Source organism: Aedes aegypti, chromosome 1 (assembly GCF_002204515.2).
Source record: "Aedes aegypti strain LVP_AGWG chromosome 1, AaegL5.0 Primary Assembly, whole genome shotgun sequence".
Classification (NCBI taxonomy): domain Eukaryota; kingdom Metazoa; phylum Arthropoda; class Insecta; order Diptera; family Culicidae; genus Aedes; species Aedes aegypti.
This window is the reverse complement of record NC_035107.1, coordinates 224924672-224944193: the sequence shown is the minus strand read 5'-3', so window position 1 is coordinate 224944193 and position 19522 is coordinate 224924672. Positions and strand designations below refer to the sequence as shown.

The window sequence follows — 19522 nt, the reverse complement described above, 5'->3', positions numbered from 1 at the left end:
GAAAGCTTCTCTCTCAGAAGCTGGAAAGCTTCTCTCTCAGATGCTGGAAGAGCTTCTCTCTTAGAAGCTGGAAAGTTTCTCTCTCAGATGCTGGAAGAGCTTCTCTCTCAGAGGCTGGGAAGCTTCTCTCTCAGAAGCTGGGGAAGCTTCTCTCTCAGAAGCTGAGGAAGCTTCTCTCTCAGAAGCTGAGGAAGCTTCTCTTTCAGAAGCCAGAAAACTTCTCTTTCAGAAGCTGAAAAGCATCTCTCTCAGAAGCTGGAAAGCTTCTCTCACAGAAACTGGAAAGCTTCTCTCTTAGAAGCTGGAAGAGCTTCTCTCTTAGAAGCTGGAAAGCTCCTCTCTCGAAGCTGGAGAGCTTCTCTCTCAGATGCTGGAAAGCTTCTCTCTCAGATGCTGGAAGAGCTTCTCTCTCAGAGGCTGGGAAGCTTCTCTCTCAGAAGCTGGGGAAGCTTCTCTCTCAGAAGCTGAGGAAGCTTCTCTTTCAGAAGCCAGAAAACTTCTCTTTCAGAAGCTGGAAAGCTTCTCTCTTAGAAGTTGGAATGTTTCTCTCTCAGAAGCTGGAAAGCTTCTCTCTTAGAAGTTGGAATTTTTCTCTCTCAGAAGCTGGAAAGCTTCTGTCTCAGATGCTGGAAGAGCTTCTCTCTCAGAAGCTGGAAAGCTCCTCTCTCGAAGCTGGAAAGCTCCTCTCTCGAAGCTGGAAAGCTTCTCTCTCAGATGCTGGAAAGCTTCTCTCTCAGATGCTGGAAGAGCTTCTCTCTCAGAAGCTGGAAAGCTTCTCTCTCAGAAGCTGGGGAAGCTTCTCTCTCGAAGCTGAGGAAGCTTCTCTCTCAGAAACTGAGGAAGCTTCTCTTTCAGAAGCTGGAAAACTTCTCTTTCAGAAGCTGAAAAACTTCTCTTTCAGAAGCTGAAAAGCATCTCTCTCAGAAGCTGGAAAGCTTCTCTCTTAAGAGCTGGAAAGCTTCTCTCTCAGAAGGTGGAAGAGCTTCTCTCTCAGAAGCTAGAAGAGCTTCTCTCTCAGAAGCTGGAAGAGTTTTTCTCTGAGAGAAGCTGGAAAGCTTCACTCTCAGAAGCTGGAAGAGCTTCTTTCTCAGAAGCTGGAAGAGCTCCTCTCTCTCAGAAGCTGGAAAGCTTCTCTCTCAGAAGCTGGAAGATCTTCTCTCTCAGAAGCTAGAAAGCTTCTCTCTCAGAAGCTGGAAAGCTTCTCTCTCAGAAGTTAGAAAGATTCTCTCTCAGAAGCTGGAGGAGCTTCTCTCTCAAAAGCTGGGAAGCTTCTCTCAGAAGCTGGGGAAGCTTCTCGTTCAGGAGCTAGGGAAGCTTCTCTTTCAGAAGCTAGAAAACATCTCTTTCAGAAGCTGGAAAGCTTCTCTCTTAGAAGTTGGAATGTATCTCTCTCAGAAGCTGGAAAGCTTCTCTTAGAAACTGGAAAGCTTCTCTCTTAGAAGCTGGAAAGCTTCTCTCTCAGATGCTGGAAGAGCTTCTCTCTTAGAAGCTGGAAGAGCTTCTCTCTCAGAAGCTGGAAAATCTTCTCTCTCAGAAGCTAGAAAGCTTCTCTCTCAGAAGCTGGAAAGCTTCTCTCTCAGAAGCTGGAAAGCTTCTCTCTCAGAAGCTGGTGGAGCTTCTCTCTCAGAAGCTGGGAAGCTTCTCTCAGAAGCTGGAAATCTTCTCTCGCAGAAGCTGGAAAGTTTCTCTCTCAGAAGCTGGAAGAGCTTCTCTCTCAGAAGCTGGAAGAGCTTTTCTCTCAGAAGCTGAAAAGCTTCTCTCTCAGATGCTGGAAAGCTTCTCTCTCAGATGCTGGAAGAGCTTCTCTCTCAGAAGCTGGAAGATCTTCTCTCTCAGAAGTTAGAAAGATTCTCTCTCAGAAGCTGGAGGAGCTTCTCTCTCAGAAGCTGGAAAACTTCTCTCTCAGAAGCTGGAAAGCTTCTCTCGCAGAAGCTGGAAAGTTTCTCTCTCAGAAGCTGGAAGAGCTTCTCTCTCAGAAGCTGGAAGAGCTTTTCTCTCAGAAGCTGAAAAGCTTCTCTCTCAGATGCTGGAAGAGCTTCTCTCTCAGAAGCTGGAAAGCTTCTCTCAGAAGCGGGAAAGCTTCTCTCAGAAGCTGGAAAGCTTCTCTCAGAAGCTAGAAAGCTTCTCTCAGAATCTGTAATGATTCTCCCAAAAGTCATTTCATATCTATTTTTGGAAGAAAAATAACTGAACAAAGGATTTAACGACCTCGACTGGGCTGACTTATACGTCAAAAGTTCCTCGCAACTTGGATTGTCTTAACTTCGTCTGCTCTTTGGGTTACACCTCCATTACTGTTAAAACTTTTGAAATTCCACCCACATCCCTTTCTTTAACGGTGCATTGTGCTCAACTGCTAAAAGCTCATTTCCCATTACCCGTCGCGGAGTTTCACTATTCAGGGATATGCGAGAATGCAAACCGTTTCGCCAATTTGTGCGTCCCAGCATCTAACTCAGTTTCCCCTCTCCATTCGTTTTCCACAGTCGTATCCTCCGGCTGCTAAATTTATGGCGTTATTTGCATTTTTATTCACTTCATCATAGATAGTACGTGAAGAGCAAAGCTTTGAGCATGAGCAGAGTACATGGAAAGCAATTCCATAATAAAGTTTGGCATCGTTCGTTACTACTGCTGTGATATGCTTCGGCCCTTTTTTCGAGCAATTTAACTCAGTTTACGACGACTACGGCTGGGGCGTTGAGCAGTTTTCCGGTGCCAGTTGGTGGTCTTTGGTTGGATTTTAACTATATTCACCGTTTCCGGCAGCTGTTTCCCCTTTTCGGTTGCGTTTGCAATCGTGTGGTGACTTAGAAGCCATGCAGTAATCGCATTTTACAAACCGTTGTCATCCTGTGACTGGCTGGCATGAACGGGGGAAACCCGATTAGTCAGCTTTGTAAGAGAAGTAGTATGGAATTACGGGAAACCTATATTAAACCATCTCCTGACAGCTACATTTTTCCCAGAAAAAATATTTTTAAATCTAGTATTTATTACCATGTTTTTTTTTCACATGTTTACAAAAATCTTTACTCATTTTAGAATCTGTGGCGGTTTTTGGTCATCCGATTCCGGAGGTATTTCGTAATTTCGTGAGGAACCGACGTCTCAAACTACAGATTTTTCTTTCTAGTGTTACTATACATATACTAAATGCATGATTTGTGGAGGTTCTTATCTCGCTAGGGACATCTGTCCTATGAAGGAAGATACCAAAAAGTTTGTATGCACAAATTCCGGGGGCAACCATAAGCCTCTGGGCAAACGAATCGTTAAGGCTCGTACCAGGCAGATGAACGGCAATGTTTTTCGTAGCCTGATTTTCCCAAGCAGAATCTCCAACAATTCTCATTTTTGGTTAAAGATCGCTTGCTTAATAATCATACCCATCCGGTAAATTATAATCATGCTCATTCAAAAGTTAGTTTTCGTCATCGGGTAACCGTTTGAATCTTTCAAATTCGAATTGAAATACCCAAAGAAATTCCTACGCCAATGTTGTCGCAGTTCATTTCCTACCCTTCATGTTTCCTTACTACAAAAATCACCCGGCACAATTCGACTATCAAATCGACCATTCTCTATTTCCGAACCCTATCAGTCAACCGATTATTCGAAAAGCTCACATTTCTGAAATTGACAACTAAATTAGATGGTTTTCCGAATCCGAAATTCCACTGCCGCAAGACTGACGGATGTCCTTCCCAGCCATTCCAATACATACCCACACAAACGGCAGACAAATAGCGGAAGAAAATTCGGAAAATTAATTTAACTTTTGCCTTTCATCAACTGGCGGCAGCTCAAAGGCTGTGGCAAACACGTTCGATTGTTTGAATTGGAAAAGAACATCTTCGTTTCTTCGCCGGCCAAACCTTGAACCCACCAAGAAGCAGAAGAAGAAGACGAAGAACCGACGACAAATGAGACCAATTTTCCTTATGCCAAATGCGATGTTGTCGACGTCGTAGAATAACAGAGAACAGTGACATGGCAGCGTCCCATCGCCTAATGTGTACCCCGGAAAGGTCTTTGACTTTGACGGCTGAGAGCTTCTGGAACAGGTCTGCCCAACTTGTTTCTACCATCAGCCTAATCTCAGAATTATTTCTCCCTTTATACCCTTACTTTTCTCCGTCATGAAATCTACGGTACCTGTGAGAAGATTTATGTTTTGTTCTCTCTTGCCACTATATGCAAATACTTAGCACTTGGTATACCTGTCAAAACACTAGATAGTATTAAAACATGACCTTTAAGAAAACATAGAGCCAATATAGTACTTATTGAATGCCTATATGCATCAGGCTTAGAAGCATGAATGATGCAACGATAGGGTTCTGATGTGGTGGAATGATGCTGTTAAGCATGTAAGAATTTGTAGTGCTATTATAATGCCTGTTTGCAGTGCTATTATAATGCCTACCCAGACAACCAAATTGTACGTATAACGAAATCATATGGAGGCTTTGTATGTGTAAAATTTCACTTATAAGATGTCGCAAAAAGGCCTTCTACAAACAAAAGTGGAGGCGATATACGTGCATGTATTATGTGATGAATAATAGCTTACAATGCGATTGTATAAATTTTCTACCGAACTAACCAGTGATCTTATGCGACGCAACTTATGATAACAAATGTTGATTTGACAGGTGCTACGGATTGATTCGACTTACTTTGTACGAATGTACGGGACGAAACAAAATGTACAAATGAACTCAGAAAAAAAGCGTTTTAAGCGAGGAAACTCATCAATCTGACGATTTCAGTGCTTATATGATAAAAATCTTCAAACTCTTCGCGTACAGCACAAAATAAATGCTAGGGCCACATGTGGCCCGCGGGCCATACGTTAATCAACCCTGTTCTACAACCTACTAACCCAACACCATCAGGCTTCAACCAGATGGATGGCATTCTCAAGTCGATGTCTTTGTCGTCGTGTTGTTCGCTGTTGTTCTCGAACAACTCTTTGGCCCTCGATGTCTAGGCGGCTTTTGTGTGTGAGCAAACGGAAATGGGACACTTCATTGTTGGTACCGAACCTACTCCACTTCAGTTCACTACAGGATCAATGGACAAATGGGTTATGTGTTCACACTTTGTAAGAGGCGTGCTTGAAGAAAATGTCGTGTCAGTCAGGTTATGAATGACACCAAGCGATACAAATAGATATTGCTGGTTTTTGAAACTGGAAACTGGACTTGAAACTGGAAATTGGAAACATTTTTTTTAGTGTGGGTGTTTTGAAAATTTTGTGGCGATATGGGCTTTTCCAAATTATATGACCACTTACGTAAAGTTGTAAATTAAATAGTTGATGTTCTGCCATGGGGCGAAAATTAGTGCATCTACCCTACAACAGTTCTAATATTTTCATAATTTTCAATAGCCAGGGAGAAGCTGGAAACAGCTAACTGATAATATTTCTCAAACAGGAACAATGCAGTGTTGCCAAATTTTTGGATTCAAAACCATAATAATTTCAAGAAGAAGTGGAATATATAAATGGAACGTGTTGAAAAGCATGTTTTTTGCAATTTCTTATCGTAATAGGCTATTTTTCATCATGCCAATCTTTCAAGAAACGGCATACCTTCCTGCAATTAATTATGTAGTGCGGTAATACTCATTACGCAACTGAAACCAGTGGTGTAATGATTCATTACGCACCGCTTTCTAATTACGCAACTGTTTTGAGTTGCGCATTGAATCATAACATAACATTCCGATATGATTTCTGATTATTTTTCCCCATGTGATCTTCTACGAAATTGCAGAACATGTTGTACGCAACTCGTTGCAGAACTCGATTTTTACATCACTCGTCGTAATTATTCAACTCGGAAAGCCTCGTTGGATAAATATACGACTCGTGCTGTAAAAATCATCATTCTGCAATTTGTAGCGTAAATTACTATTAGCTTATTGAATTTCTGATGGGTTCGATTATCCAGCATTTTAGACCCGATTATCCGGAGTACCGTTTTGATCAATAGAAATCGAAGGTGAGAATTTTTGATCGGAAAAATTGAAACATTTCGTGTGAAATGTTTCCCATAAAAAGGAGAGTGTCCGGAATTTGAAACTGTCCGTAATATGAATCAAAACGGTGATGACGACTTTTTAGTATTTTTATGCAGAAATTGAAAGTGATTTACCGTTTTGATTAAGCTCTAGATTTGGCTTGGGTTAATAGGCATTTTCCATAGATATCTATGCAAATTTTTAACGCTAAACTGGGTTAGACGTATCATTAGTGGTTTGACGATTTGACTTTTCAATTTAAGGCCATGTAATTTCCTCAATGTGGTCGTATCATCTCAGGATGTGTCCGAATATGAACTATAATATAATATAATAGATCAGAGCAGGGCCGCATTTATGGAAGGCCGAGGGAGGCATGGCCATGTTAAACTAATTACGAGTAAATCAGTACTTCGCCAATCACTGTCGCGTACTTAATTGATTTGTGATAAAACAATATTCAAAAGTTGCTAAAATGTATCTGTAAAAGGTGTCAAAACTTCTGCAACTTGTAAAAGGAAACCATTCAATTACTAAAATAAGGTTCAAAAATTCGTATAATACACATTTAGCTGGACAAACAGCAATGCTGTCACAATGTTAAATCCCATATACAGTGGCGCCATTGTTTTGATGTGGTGAGCATTGACAAAAACTGCCTTCAATGATCCATTGTTAATGTGGTGCCAGTGAAGCGTATAATACATTTTTTATGCTATTGTCGCATCGCTGTTACATTCACATGCAAGAGGTATCAATACATTCGTGTGTGACATTCAGGTTGCTGTTGATACATTCCTACTGCAGCCATGAATGTATTACCTGACATAGATAAGATTGTCCGTCGCGATGGTCGCGGTTCATCAAAGCAGTGCAGCCATGTTTGCACGCAAATAATTATAAGTTCACTTTACAACTGTTATTTTGCGCGATGATTTTTATTTTAAACTCAATAGCGTTGAAAGATCTCAAAAATATACTGAATCAGAAGAGAACCTGAAATTTCATTCCAATTCACTTTGATAAGTGAATATAACAAGCAAAAATTTAAATTTCACGATTAGTTTCATCACTATACAATGCTCGATACAATGGCATCAGTTTGAAAAATCGCCGAGCTTTTTTCGGATCACGTTTTATGCTGCTTTCTTGCTCCGGTCACTCTCTTTCAAATTAAAATTACTATTTTAACACTATTTGAAACACAATTCACTTAGATTCCACTTTCTACCACCAAACCAAACATTTATCATTATTTTGATGCACATCTACTAGAGATTAAACAATTAAAACAATCAAAATATATAATAATAATTACTGCTTGGCACAGCCAATGCTGCCAACCTCTGATTTCAGCAGAAATCTATGCATAAATTTATAGAAGAAATTATTTAGATTTCAAATAAAATACGCGATTTTCTGAAGAAATTCATGCTTAATTTCCTGAAGGAAACTGTTGCGATGGGAATTCATTTCGTCGCGATGGTTTTTCGGACACTCAACATTAACTGCAATACATATTAGTGCAAATATCAATGAGTACATCAAATTTTATCAAAAAAAAATTCAAGGAAAGAGGCCCCCACATTTGTAAATTCGGCCCTGGATCAGAGTAATCAGAACATTATGATAGTCTAGATAGAAACGACCGACATATCCCTAACCGGTACAACTGTCGAGTGGCTTAGGGACAAAAGATCGAAGGACAAAACTTCGAAAGGACAACAGGTCGAAAAGCAAAAGGTCGAAAGGATCGAAGGTCAATAATAATTCGCTTGTTGAGAAATTTTTCTTTCTCTTTTTATAGACCTTTCCGACCTTTTGTTTCTCTTTTCTTCTTCGACCTTCTGTCTTTTCTACGTTTTATCTTCAATATTTGAATATTCGTTTGGAAAACGATTTTGGAAACTTCACAGCCCATTTTCTCAATGCCTACTCTTTTCAGATGGGTCTGACTAGCGATTCACGGCAGTAAATGCAATTCAAAAAATGGACTGGAACGAGAATTTATATTCTTCATATTAGCGAGTCGCAGGCTAATACCCCATTACATATAAAGTCGTTAAGCATGAGTATGTTTGGCATAAAGGTAAAGCTCAAATAGCCGTATTGATGAACGCGCAGCTAGTCGACAAGACCAAGCTGAATGTCGTAGGTTTGAATCCCACTGGTGGAGGATCTTTCAGGGTAGGAAATTTTCTCGACATATTTGATCGGTTCATGGACAAAAGGTCGAAAGACAAAACGTTGAATGGACAAGAGGTCAAAAATGATTCACATGGTGGGAAGTTTTTCCTACTTTGAAAAAAAATTCGACATTTTGTCCCTTCATTTTTGTTCTTCGACCTTTTGTCATATATTCTATTTGAGCAAAGAGTTTCTTCGATCTCTGGTGTTCCGTTCGAATTGAGACAGAATCTGATTCTCAGCATAGAATTCATAGCAATCGCTAGAACCAGAGACCGACAAGAAACCGTCTCCCTACGCTTCCGGTCTTCCATTGTTATAGCACGCCTTACCTCACGCGTGATACATAGGCAGTAGCCTGGGACAAGGTTTTTTCACAAGTGTCGGATTGTTTCGCGATCTTCGGCAATATTCTTCATCGTAAAAATACCTATCGAGGTCTGCGTTTGGAATTTTTATAGAGATCAATGGGCGACCTCTGGCGATTTTTCTTTGCAAAAGTAAGTTTTCCCATAGTAAATCCCATACAAACTTTGAACGGCTGGCGCTAAAATATAGTTTCTCCGATCGAACTGAAATTTTGCACAGTTGTTATGGGACCTAAATGCAATCCAAAAAGTGGACTGGAGCGAGAATCTAAATTTTGTCCCACACTAATAGGCAGTCTGCTAACCAAAAGCAAACATCTCTGCTATAAAATTACCTTACCCCTTTGCCTTCCTGCATGAACTGGCGTTGATGCAGGGGTATATCCGGTCTACTGTGGGTCAGTTTTCATGCAATATCAATTCCTCCCGCTTTCTCTCATTGGTCTTCAATCTGACGCCCTTGTTGCCTACAAATCGAAGATCATCAGCACTTATACAATAAGGGTGTCTGTTAGTTCCAAGCAGTCAACTGGTTAGTTCCTTGTGTAAGTGCAACTGATCTGGCAATACTAAAGTAGCAATATGTGTTTTTTTGTTCAAGTTAGGCATCTAAAAACACTGTCTTCAAATAATGTTCAATAAATCTTTAAACTTCTTAATAGTATCTTTAAACTTTAACCTAATTTAAAATTCGTACTCACATCCAAACTTTACTTGTCTTCCCATTCCAGCTGGTCGCCGTCGTGGACGACGTCTACACGGACCACTCGCACATTGCCGGCAAGTTTACGATGCTTTCGTCCTCTCGGGTCTACGTCGGTGGTGCGGTGAACCCAAGGGCCCTGCTGGGAGCCCGCGTGCACAACAACTTCGTCGGATGTCTGCGAAAGGTATCAATTCTCACCGCACCATTTAGGCCAAGTTGTACATTATTTCTTCTTTACTCAAGGTGGAATTTTCTGCGGACACCCTTCGGTTAAATCTCATCGATTTGGCCCGAACGGGTTCCAAGCTGATACAGGTGGCGGGACGAGTGGACTACCAATGTCCCAGCGGAGATCCACAGGATCCGGTCACCTTCACCACACGGGAGTCTTATCTGGTGAGTAGACAGTTTGTGAAAAGGTGAATGAACAGTTCTGAGGAACAATCAGAACAAACAAAAATCTGAAAGATTTCTTTTAAGAGCTGGTATTTCTCAATGCTGTATTTTGAGACTAATATTATACAATATTACCTTACCTGAGTTACCTCAGGGACGTGAAAAATCTGTTTGCGGATGATACAGGCCTCTCCGCCAAAGGACGAAGTCTGCATGTCATGTTTAGTAGATTGCCAAAGAGTTTGGATATTTTTCTTCATAGTTGCAAAAAAGGATGATTTCTGCTAACGCTTCTAAAACTCAACTTTTAATATTCCCACATAAACCGAAAGCTCTTTATTTGAAACCTTCAAGTAGACATGTTGTCACGATAAGAGGGGTTCGAATAAGTTGGTCAGATGAAATTAAGCATCTAGGGCTTATGCTAGATAAAAGTTTTACTTTCAAAAATCACATTGAGGGCATTTAAGCGAAATGTAACAAATATGTAAAATGCCTCTATCTCCTCATTAACACTTCAATCGTCGTGCTGTTGTATTTTGTACAACACTGTTGAAAATACTTCGCTTTCCATTCACAACAGCAGCGTGGTGGTTCTGACGGTGGCAAACCGCGCGACGACTGGAAGGTTAATAGAAAATCAAAACTTAAGAACAAGCTTTTGATCTTCAAAATAATTTTCAGGCCAGCCATATTTTATGCTGTACCAATATGGAGTAGCTGTTGTAATACCAGGAAGAAAGCTCTGCAAAGGATTCAAAATAAAATTGAAGTTTTACCTAACTCTATCGTATTTTCCAACACAGAACACCTATAAGATATAAGAAATGAATGTAATGTTTGGAATGATAGTAATAAGAAATTAAACAAAAAAAACACCATTAATCAAACTACTTACAGAAGCAGAATCGTTGCTCGGAATTAAATGAAAACATAAGTAATCCTCAGATCTTCACTAATTGGCCCCCAAAAGCAAAAACCGTCTCGCTTTAGCGCCAAAAAACCATTCGACAAGTTTCAAAGTTGGACTTTCCCCCTCCATCGTGCCATGTTTCACGTGACTTTCGGATCTGCGTGTCTTCCACAATCAATGCCGACATCTAGTTCTTCAACTGCTCGCTGAATTCCGTCACTTCCTGATTCCTCCTGAACATGTTTAGCTGACGATGATGGCTTAAGGGTAATTACACACACGCATCCTCGCAGCCAATGGCTTTTCGTTCACATCGTGTTTTAGTTGACGAAGAAGCGTGTTCATTGCCTTGTGTGTGCTGCTGATGTGCGCGCGGTAACAATCTCCACCGCACATTATTCAAATGCTGTCACGAAGAAAACGGCGGCAGCATGGGAAAGCGATCCAACTGGTAGGGTGGATATACCAATTTTGGCAATAGTGGCTTGAATTCCATAAATTTGATTCTTGAAAGTTCAATTTTTATCTAGCATGAGCCCTACATACTTTACTTCATCTGACCAATTTATTGGAACCCCTCTCATCGTGACAACATGTCTACTTGAAGGTTTTAAATACTTGAAGATATTAAATAAAATTTGGTTTATGTGGTTGCATTATTGGTTGAGTTTTGGAAGCATTAGGAGAAATCTTACATTTTTGCAAGTATGAAGGAAAGATATATATTTTGATGATGTATTTTAGTACCAAATTGATCGATCTTGAAAGGTGGCACCCAATACCGGACACGATGTGGAAACGCCTCGAATTCTGTAAATTTGAACATAATTGAATGCTTTTACTTTATGAATAGTATATTAGTGCCAATTCAATGCATTTGCAACATATACAAGAACAATTTGATTTTTTATTCTTTTGCAAGATGTGCATCAAAAACGTCTTTCATATATGATGAAAAATAGTACATTTTACGATGTTGTTCTGAATGCTCATTCTTCTTAATTTTATTGCATGTTTGATACCATGATCGACGGAATCCATGAAAAATGAATGTATTTTGAGACACTGGTGCAATAATTACAAAGATATCATATAGCAAATCAAGCTGTCCGAAACTGGGGGACAGGAGGTTCTTAACCAAAATTGTAATTTGTCCATATTTAGTTCAATTATGGTACAAAATACATTCATACTATCAAATTAGGATTATGTTAGATCATGCTTGCGTGATCCAAAGTATTTTTTCCATGTTCAAAATAATTACTAAATAGGCTCAAAATTAGGACGATACGTCAAATTTGTTAAGATTTTCAAACATTTCTACTTTTTAAAAAAGGCATACATATTTCAAGGATGTGTTATTCTACGCAAACATTAGTCTCCATAATAGCTTTCTTTTCTTCTAATACACCATCTTGATTGGACCATGATTTCTCAATTTTTCAACTTTGTCCGGTATTGGGTGCTGTCCGGTACTGGGGGATCTCCCCCTAAGTCAGATGTGAAAATATTGTATAATATTGGCGCCGAAATGCTGCCTTGAGGAACACCAGCTCTAAAAGGAAGTCTATCAGACCTGGAGTTCTGATAATTAACCTGCAGTGTACGATTTGTCAGATAACTTTGAATTATTCTAACTATGTATGTTGGCAAATTAAAGTTTTTCAATTTTACAATCAAGCTTTCATACCAAACACTGTCAAATGCTTCATCTTTGTCTGGAAGAACAAGACCAGTACAATAGCTTTCAGATTTGTTGGAACGAATCAAATTTGTTACAAGTAAAAGTTGATGATTGGTCGAATTCCCATTGCGGAATCCGAACTGTTCATTGGCAAAAATAAAATTTCTATTGATGAGGACCATCATTCTGTTCAAAATGACCCTTTCAAAATATTTAATGATTGAGGAGAGCAAACTGATTGGACGATAGCTAGAAGCCTCTGCAGGATTTTTTCCGGTTCCAAATTTGTTACAATTTTGGTAATTTTCTATTTGTCAGGGAAATATGCCAACTGAAAATATTTATTAAATACACCAACCAAGAATGATAAGCTACTCTCTGGAAGCTTCTTGATGAGGATGTAGAAAATTCCGTCATCGCCAGCAGCTTTTATATTTTTGAATTTTTAATAATAGTTCTCACTTCTTCCACATCAGTCTCCCTGGAATTTTCGAAAACGTTCTCTTGATTGAGAATATTTTCGAAGTCCTGAGTAACTTGATTTTCTATTGGACTAGTAAGTCCTAAATTAAAATTGTGCGTGCTTTCAAGCTGCATAGCAAGTTTTTGAGCTTTTTCGAAATTAGTTTAATTTGTTTTCCTCTTTCAATGCCGGTATAAGCTTCCAAGGTTTTTTCGAAATTTTTTATAATTTCCAAAAGGGCTTAGAGCTAGGGTCCAATTGAGAAATTTTATTTTCAAAATTTTTGTTTCTTGATTGTGAAAAACGTTTCTTGATTTCTTTCTGCCAATCCTGCAATATAATGTTCATAGCAGGATCGCGAGTGCGTTGAAATCGCCTTCTCCTCATGTTTTTAAGACGGGTCAAGAGTTTAAGGTCGTCTCTATAATCACGGATTCAAATTTTATTTCACATTTTGGAATTGCAATACTTCTGGCTTCAACAATGGAATTTGTTAAAATTTCAAGATCATTGTCAATATCAAGTTTTGTTTGTAAAGAAATGTTAACATCAAGATTAGAGTCAATATATGTTTCACATACAGTCGACCCGAAAATAATTGAAAGTGGAGCTTATAGGATTGAGAATCGCTTCATAGAATTTTTGAAATGTAACAGGCACATGATCAGAATCAAAATCAGCAGTCACCAGTTGGCTACAAAGGTGGCTAGAGTCGGTTAAGACCTAATTAATTGAAGGATTGAAGGGTTTCTAGAAGAGGAAAAACATGTAGGGCTATCAGGGTATTGAGTTGCGAAATATCCTGAAGAGCACTCATCAAATAAAATTTTGCCTTTGGAATTACTTTGTGAATTATTCCATTACCGATGTTTGGCATTGAAGTAACCAGTGACAAAAATTTTTGACTTATTGCGAATAAATTTTCGCAAGTCAGTTTGGAGCAAATAAGCTTGCACTGGGCACATTGAAAAGCCAAATAGGTAGCTATGAAAGTATATTTAGAGCAACTTCACCGGTGGTCCAAATGTTGCAAATGATGTTCCAATTTATTTTATTCCTGGCCTATTTTTTTGGAGCAGGCTAACTGCCTGGTCCATTTTTGGTCGGATTTGGACCAAAATTTGAGTTTTTTCAAATCAGGTTTGACACATGTTTGTTTACCAGTTCGGATTTTTATCCCTGAAACAGGTGAAAATCCAAAAGTTGAGTGTGATTAAAGAAGAAAGGAGGGAAAGCAACGGATACTGAATGGAAGCTAACGATTTCGGAAACATTCGAGAAACGAAGGAAAGCAGTTTAGAATTCCAAAGGAAAAAGGAAGAATTTTTAAAGATATACTCCAGGAATTCCTCCGGGGATTTCCTCCAGGGATCCCTTAGGGGATTTCCAAAAGGATCCAAGGATTTATCCAGGGATTTCCCCCAAAAACTCCTCCGTTTATTTTCGCCAGGAATTTCTCAGGGGATTTCCAATAGCACTTCCTCCAAAAATTTCGTCTAGAAATTCCGTCCAAAAATTTATTAAGCAATTTCTTCAGAGATTTTCTCAAGAAATACTTTCTGGGATTTTTTTCAGAGAATTTGTCCAGAGATTACCTCCAGGATTTTTCTTGGGATTTAAACCAGGAATTTCTCAGAGAATTTCCTCCTGGAATTCCTCCGAGAATTTCTCCAGGAATTCCATCGGGGATTCTTCCGGAAATTTCAAAGAAATTTGCTCTAGGAATTCATCCGGGATTTTCCTCCAGAAATTCATCCGAGGATTTCCTTCAAAAACTCCAACGATGTGCTCCAGATATTCTTCCGGTGATTTCGTCCAGGAATTCCTCTCGGGATTTTATTAGAAAGTTCCTACGCGGATTTTTTTTTTCAGAGAAAAAATCCGGTGATTTCCACCAGAAATTTCTCTGAGGATTTGCACCGCGAATTTCCACCAGGAACTCATACGGAGATTTTCTCCATGAATTCCCAAGGGGATTTGTTCTAGCAATTCATCCGAGGATTTCCTCCAGAAACTCATCTGGCGATTTGCTTCAGGAATCCCTCCGGGGATTCCCCCAAAAACTCCTCCGGCGATTTTCTCCAGGAATTCCTTCCATGATTTGTTCCAGGAGTTCCTCCGGGGATTTCCTCGAGGAATTTCTCATGGCAGTTCCTTTTGGGGGAACCAGAAATTCTTCCAGGGATTTCCTCCATGAATTGCTCCAGGGATTTCTCCAAGTAGCACCTCCGGTGATTTCCTCCTAAAAATCCTCCTGGGATTTCCTCCAGGAATTCCTGCAGAAATTGTTCCGGAGTTTTCCTTCTGAAATTTTTCCATAGAATTCCTACGGTGATTTACTCCAGGAATCCCTCCAGCGATTTCCTCCAAGAATTCCTCCGGGGATTTTCTCCAGGAATTGCTCAATGGGATTTCCAATAACAATTCATCCGGGGATTTCGTCAACAAATTAATTAAGAAATTCCACCTTGGATTTGCACCAGGAGTGTCTTCGGAGATTTCATCCAGGTATTCCTCAGGGGATCTCGAGGATTCCTTCGGGAAGAGACCCCAAGAACTCCTTCGGAATTTTCTCAACGAATTGTCTCAACGAATTTCCTCATGGAATCCCCAATAGTAATTCCTCCAGAAATTCCACTAGAAAATTTTCCGCAGATTTTCTTCTGTAATTCCTCCGGAGATTTGCTCCAGAAATTCATCGGGGATTTCCTCATAGAATTGCTCCGAGGATTTGCTCCAGGAATTCATCCGGAGATTTCCCCCAGCAATTGCTGTGGGAATTGTCTCTAGAAATTCCTCCGGGATTTCCTCATAGATTTCCTCCGGGAATATGCTCCAGGAATTCCTCCTTGAGTTTTCTCCATTTACTTCTCTTGAGGGTTTCACAAGGATTTCCTCCGGGGCCGAGGATTTCCTTCAGGAGTATCCTCCAGAAATTCCCCCGGAGAAACTCCTCCGCTTTTCCAACAATTCCTCTCAGAACTCTTTTGAAGCTCCACTAGGAATTCCTGCGGGAATCCTTCAGGGTTCCTCAAGTGGTTTCTCGGAAATGCTCCGGAGTTCTACTAGGAATTTTTCTGGAGCTACTTCGAAATATTCCCTACATTCCCTCCGTGAATTCCTCCAGAGTTCCTCAGGAAATGTCTCAAGAGTTTCACCTGGAATTCCTTCAAAGTTCCTCTCGAAATTGTTTCAGATTTTCATCGGCAATTCCTTTGGATATTATCCAGCAATTCCTTGGAACTAAATCCTTTCAGAGTTAACGTTAGCGTAGCGTTTGCGTAGTTACGGTATACTTCGTAGAATGGATACTAGCAACATTCATGTTTCTTTTTAATAATCTCATCCTGACTACTTCAAGAACAAGGCAGGGGAGTATACCTTGTTCAAATCATAAACAAGAATACTAAAAGCATGAATATCGCTATTCCCGGCCACGCCCATCTTTACCGTAACTTGGGATAGGGGAAGGAATTGTTGATGTAGCACTTACTTAATGAGAGGCCACCGACTCAGCGACACCCTCATAAGTGCTACGGAGTTGGAGGTTGGGGAAGGTATATTGTCAGGATTCGCCTAGAAAGCTGGCAATAGACCATAAATATTTGTTGTTTAAGCGTTTTCAAATTAATCTTTTGAATGCCGGCAATCAAAAGAGAAAACAATAGCTTATTTATAGTACAGTCAAACCTCCATGAGTCGATATTGAAGGGACCATCGACTCATGGAAATATCGAGTCATGGAACAGCTGTTCTTTGGAAAGCTGTTTGATGGGACCATCATAGTAACCATGATTTTATGTTTTTAGTATGGTTCCATGAGTCGATATCGAGTAAGGGAACATCGACTCATGGAGGGATGACTGTATAAATAGTATTTCGCGAAATGCTTGTCGATTGTGCAGTAATATTTTTGCTCAATAACTAGTAAAAAGCAAAACCGATCCCTCCAGGGTCATCGAATTGTATAAAATAACGATAAATAACAAAAAAGTTTGAATCTCTTTTAGTTTTGGATCCTGGTTTCAAATAAGTTTCAGTAATAAATGCTATTTGCTGTTAGAAAATTAAACAGCTCGTCCTCTTTACCATTCAAAGAACGAGCAATCCAATTTGGATTCCAATTGGATACCATTAGAGAAACGTTTTCCGATAACAATTTTATTAGTAAATTTTACACCAACTTGGACTGCTTCAGTCATAGTGGTGGTTTTGTACATTTCATCAATCATTCGATTCATTTATTCAGCAATAAATCTAAATCAGAGGAAGACATTTTACTAGAAGTAGGTACATTTTATGATGATTTTCTGTTGGGAGTTTCAGTTGATGAAAATACGATATATAAGTTACCTGAGGCGACATAAGCATGGGTATTTCCACTTGAATTGAAACAATTCGAACAGTTACACGTAGGAATGAAATTTAAAGATGAGGAGCTGGAAATACCTGCGACAATATTGGCATAGGAATTTACTTGGGCATTTCCATTCTAATTGAAAAGATTCGAACCGATACCAGCCGGAAGAAAACTAGCTTGTGAATGCGCATGATTATAATTTACCTGATGGATATGATTCCCAAGCAAGCGATTGTTAACTGAAAATTGAGAATTGTTTGCGATTCTGCCTGGGGAATTCCAGATACGAAAAACGTTGCCGTTTATCTATGTAGTACGAGCCTCAACGATTCGTTTGTGCGAATGGCAATCCCAAAAGATAGACCTCCGCAATTTGCGCATACCAACTTTTTGGTTTCTTCCTCCACAAGACAGACGTCCTTAGCATGAAAAGTACCTCCGCAAATCATGCATTTTGCATCCATACGACAATGTTTGGTTCCATGACTCCACTTTTGGCACCGATAGCACTGAGTGTGATGCTAGAAATTTCCTCTAGGCTTATGGAAATGTTCCCATGTCACACAAACATCGAACATAAGTCTTGATTTTTCTTAAGCTTTAATATTATTTAGATCACTTTTTTTTAAAGTGATCTAAATAATATTTTTGAGAAAGCACTTTCAGACAAATGCCAGGTTGTTTTTATTTTCATAATGATTACTTGGACTGGAGAAAATCCATCTAAATCATTTATTCAATTTTTGATCTCTTCGGGTGACTTATAGTCACTTGAGAGACCTTTGAAGACGACTTTAAACAAACTTTTAGTTCTATCGTCATAAGTAAAAAAATATGCTTCTTCTCCTCATGATGTTTGAGAAGAAGTTCGAGATCTTTAAGAGTTTCCGGCAAAACGCGACAGTCTCCTTTCTTTGCGATTTGGAAGGAAACCTTGATTCCCTTAATGGAGTTCGAGATCTCCTGCCTTCTTCTTCTTCTTTCTGCCGTTACGTCCCAACTGGGACAAAGCCTGCTTCTCAGATTAGTGTTCTTATGAGCACTTCCACAGTTATTAACTGAGAGCTTTCTTTGCCGATTGACCATATTTGCATGTGTATATCGTGTGGCAGGTACGAAGATACTCTATGCCCTGGGAATCGAGAAAATTTCCTTTACGAAAAGATCCTCGACCGGTGGGATTCGAACCCACGACCCTCAGCATGGTCATGCTGAATAGCTGCGCGTTTACCGCTACGGCTATCTGGGCCCCCCTAAATCCTCCAAATTCGGAACAATTGACCATGATTGGCGGCACTCTTTGTTTCCACATTTGAACCAAAGAGCCTTGGTCAGAGGTTGCTTCGATTTGATAATCGAAAAATTTATCGAAAGCATCGAACTGATTGCAGAAGATTAAAGACAACTTAACACTTAAACTGTTTATTTTATGTGTTCCGCAAGGCTTCAAACTAGTAACCAAGTCATGATTACGTTTTAGAAACGCGTCTAAAACTGGTTTTTCATCCATCCTATTGACTCATTGCATCTACAATTGGTGCCACTACCCTAGTTCCAGCGCGTTGTTGGTTGAAACTTATCCTTCCACATGGTTATTCAGCCGTCAAGCGACTGAGGACTACTGTTATCATCAAACGTTGCGTACGCCTGGAATTACAATGTTTCAAATTGCCGTCGCGGCGGTGGAAAGGGGACAAAGTTTTGGGGAATTGGTGGAAGTTGGAGTTGGAGAATGAGTCGGGAAATTGGTGACGGTTGGAGTGGTGGTCTTTTTTGTGGTTTGCTGTCAGTAGTACTGATGAAGACACGAAACTCATTCTTCGCTCGGTCTGAACTCGACCGAGAACCAACATAGGACCGTGGTTGGTGGGTAATAAATATCGGCGGAGTGATGTGCAACTGAGAGCTCTGGATGCTTGTACGTTGATTCAGCTGGATTTGTGTGACGACGAAACTCGGTGGAACAAGTGAAAAAGGATTCATTACTCCTGTCAGGACTGGGTGATGATGATGGTAGACAGCACATAGTCAGTTTGACGGAGGGGATGCTAATGGCTGCCATTATTTGGTGTTCGTTTTTTTAAAGTAAAAGGAAATCTTATGCGGGGTTTGTGGTTGAATCTATCTCCTGAGGCTCGATGTTCTTTGGACTACCTCCTAAAACGATTCGTAAGGGACTCCTGGGCTATTTGCGATAATTACTGAATTGGCTGAATGTTTGCCAAATTCTTGGTGTTCTCCAGAGTTCCTAGACAAATCCTATCATGCCCTAGTCCTATCTCGTACAGAAATCCTCATTAAGTATTCCCATGACTTTACCAAGAATTCCTTATGGTGATTTGCAAAGAACCTCTCAGGATTCTTTAAAAAATTGTCTAGGGAATCTTTTAGAATTTCTCAAAGATTTCTCAA

At 39.8% G+C, this 19522-nt stretch overlaps 1 protein-coding gene across 1 annotated transcript in view; it reads left to right on the top strand.

Moving 5' to 3' along the window:
- LOC5567609 (neurexin-1) overlaps positions 1 to 19522 on the top strand; it is a 571360-nt gene that overhangs the window by 457051 nt on the left and 94787 nt on the right. Inside the window, 2 exon segments of the mRNA XM_021857706.1 lie at positions 9320 to 9478; positions 9538 to 9690. Of these exon segments, the coding sequence (XP_021713398.1) occupies positions 9320 to 9478; positions 9538 to 9690 (312 nt within the window).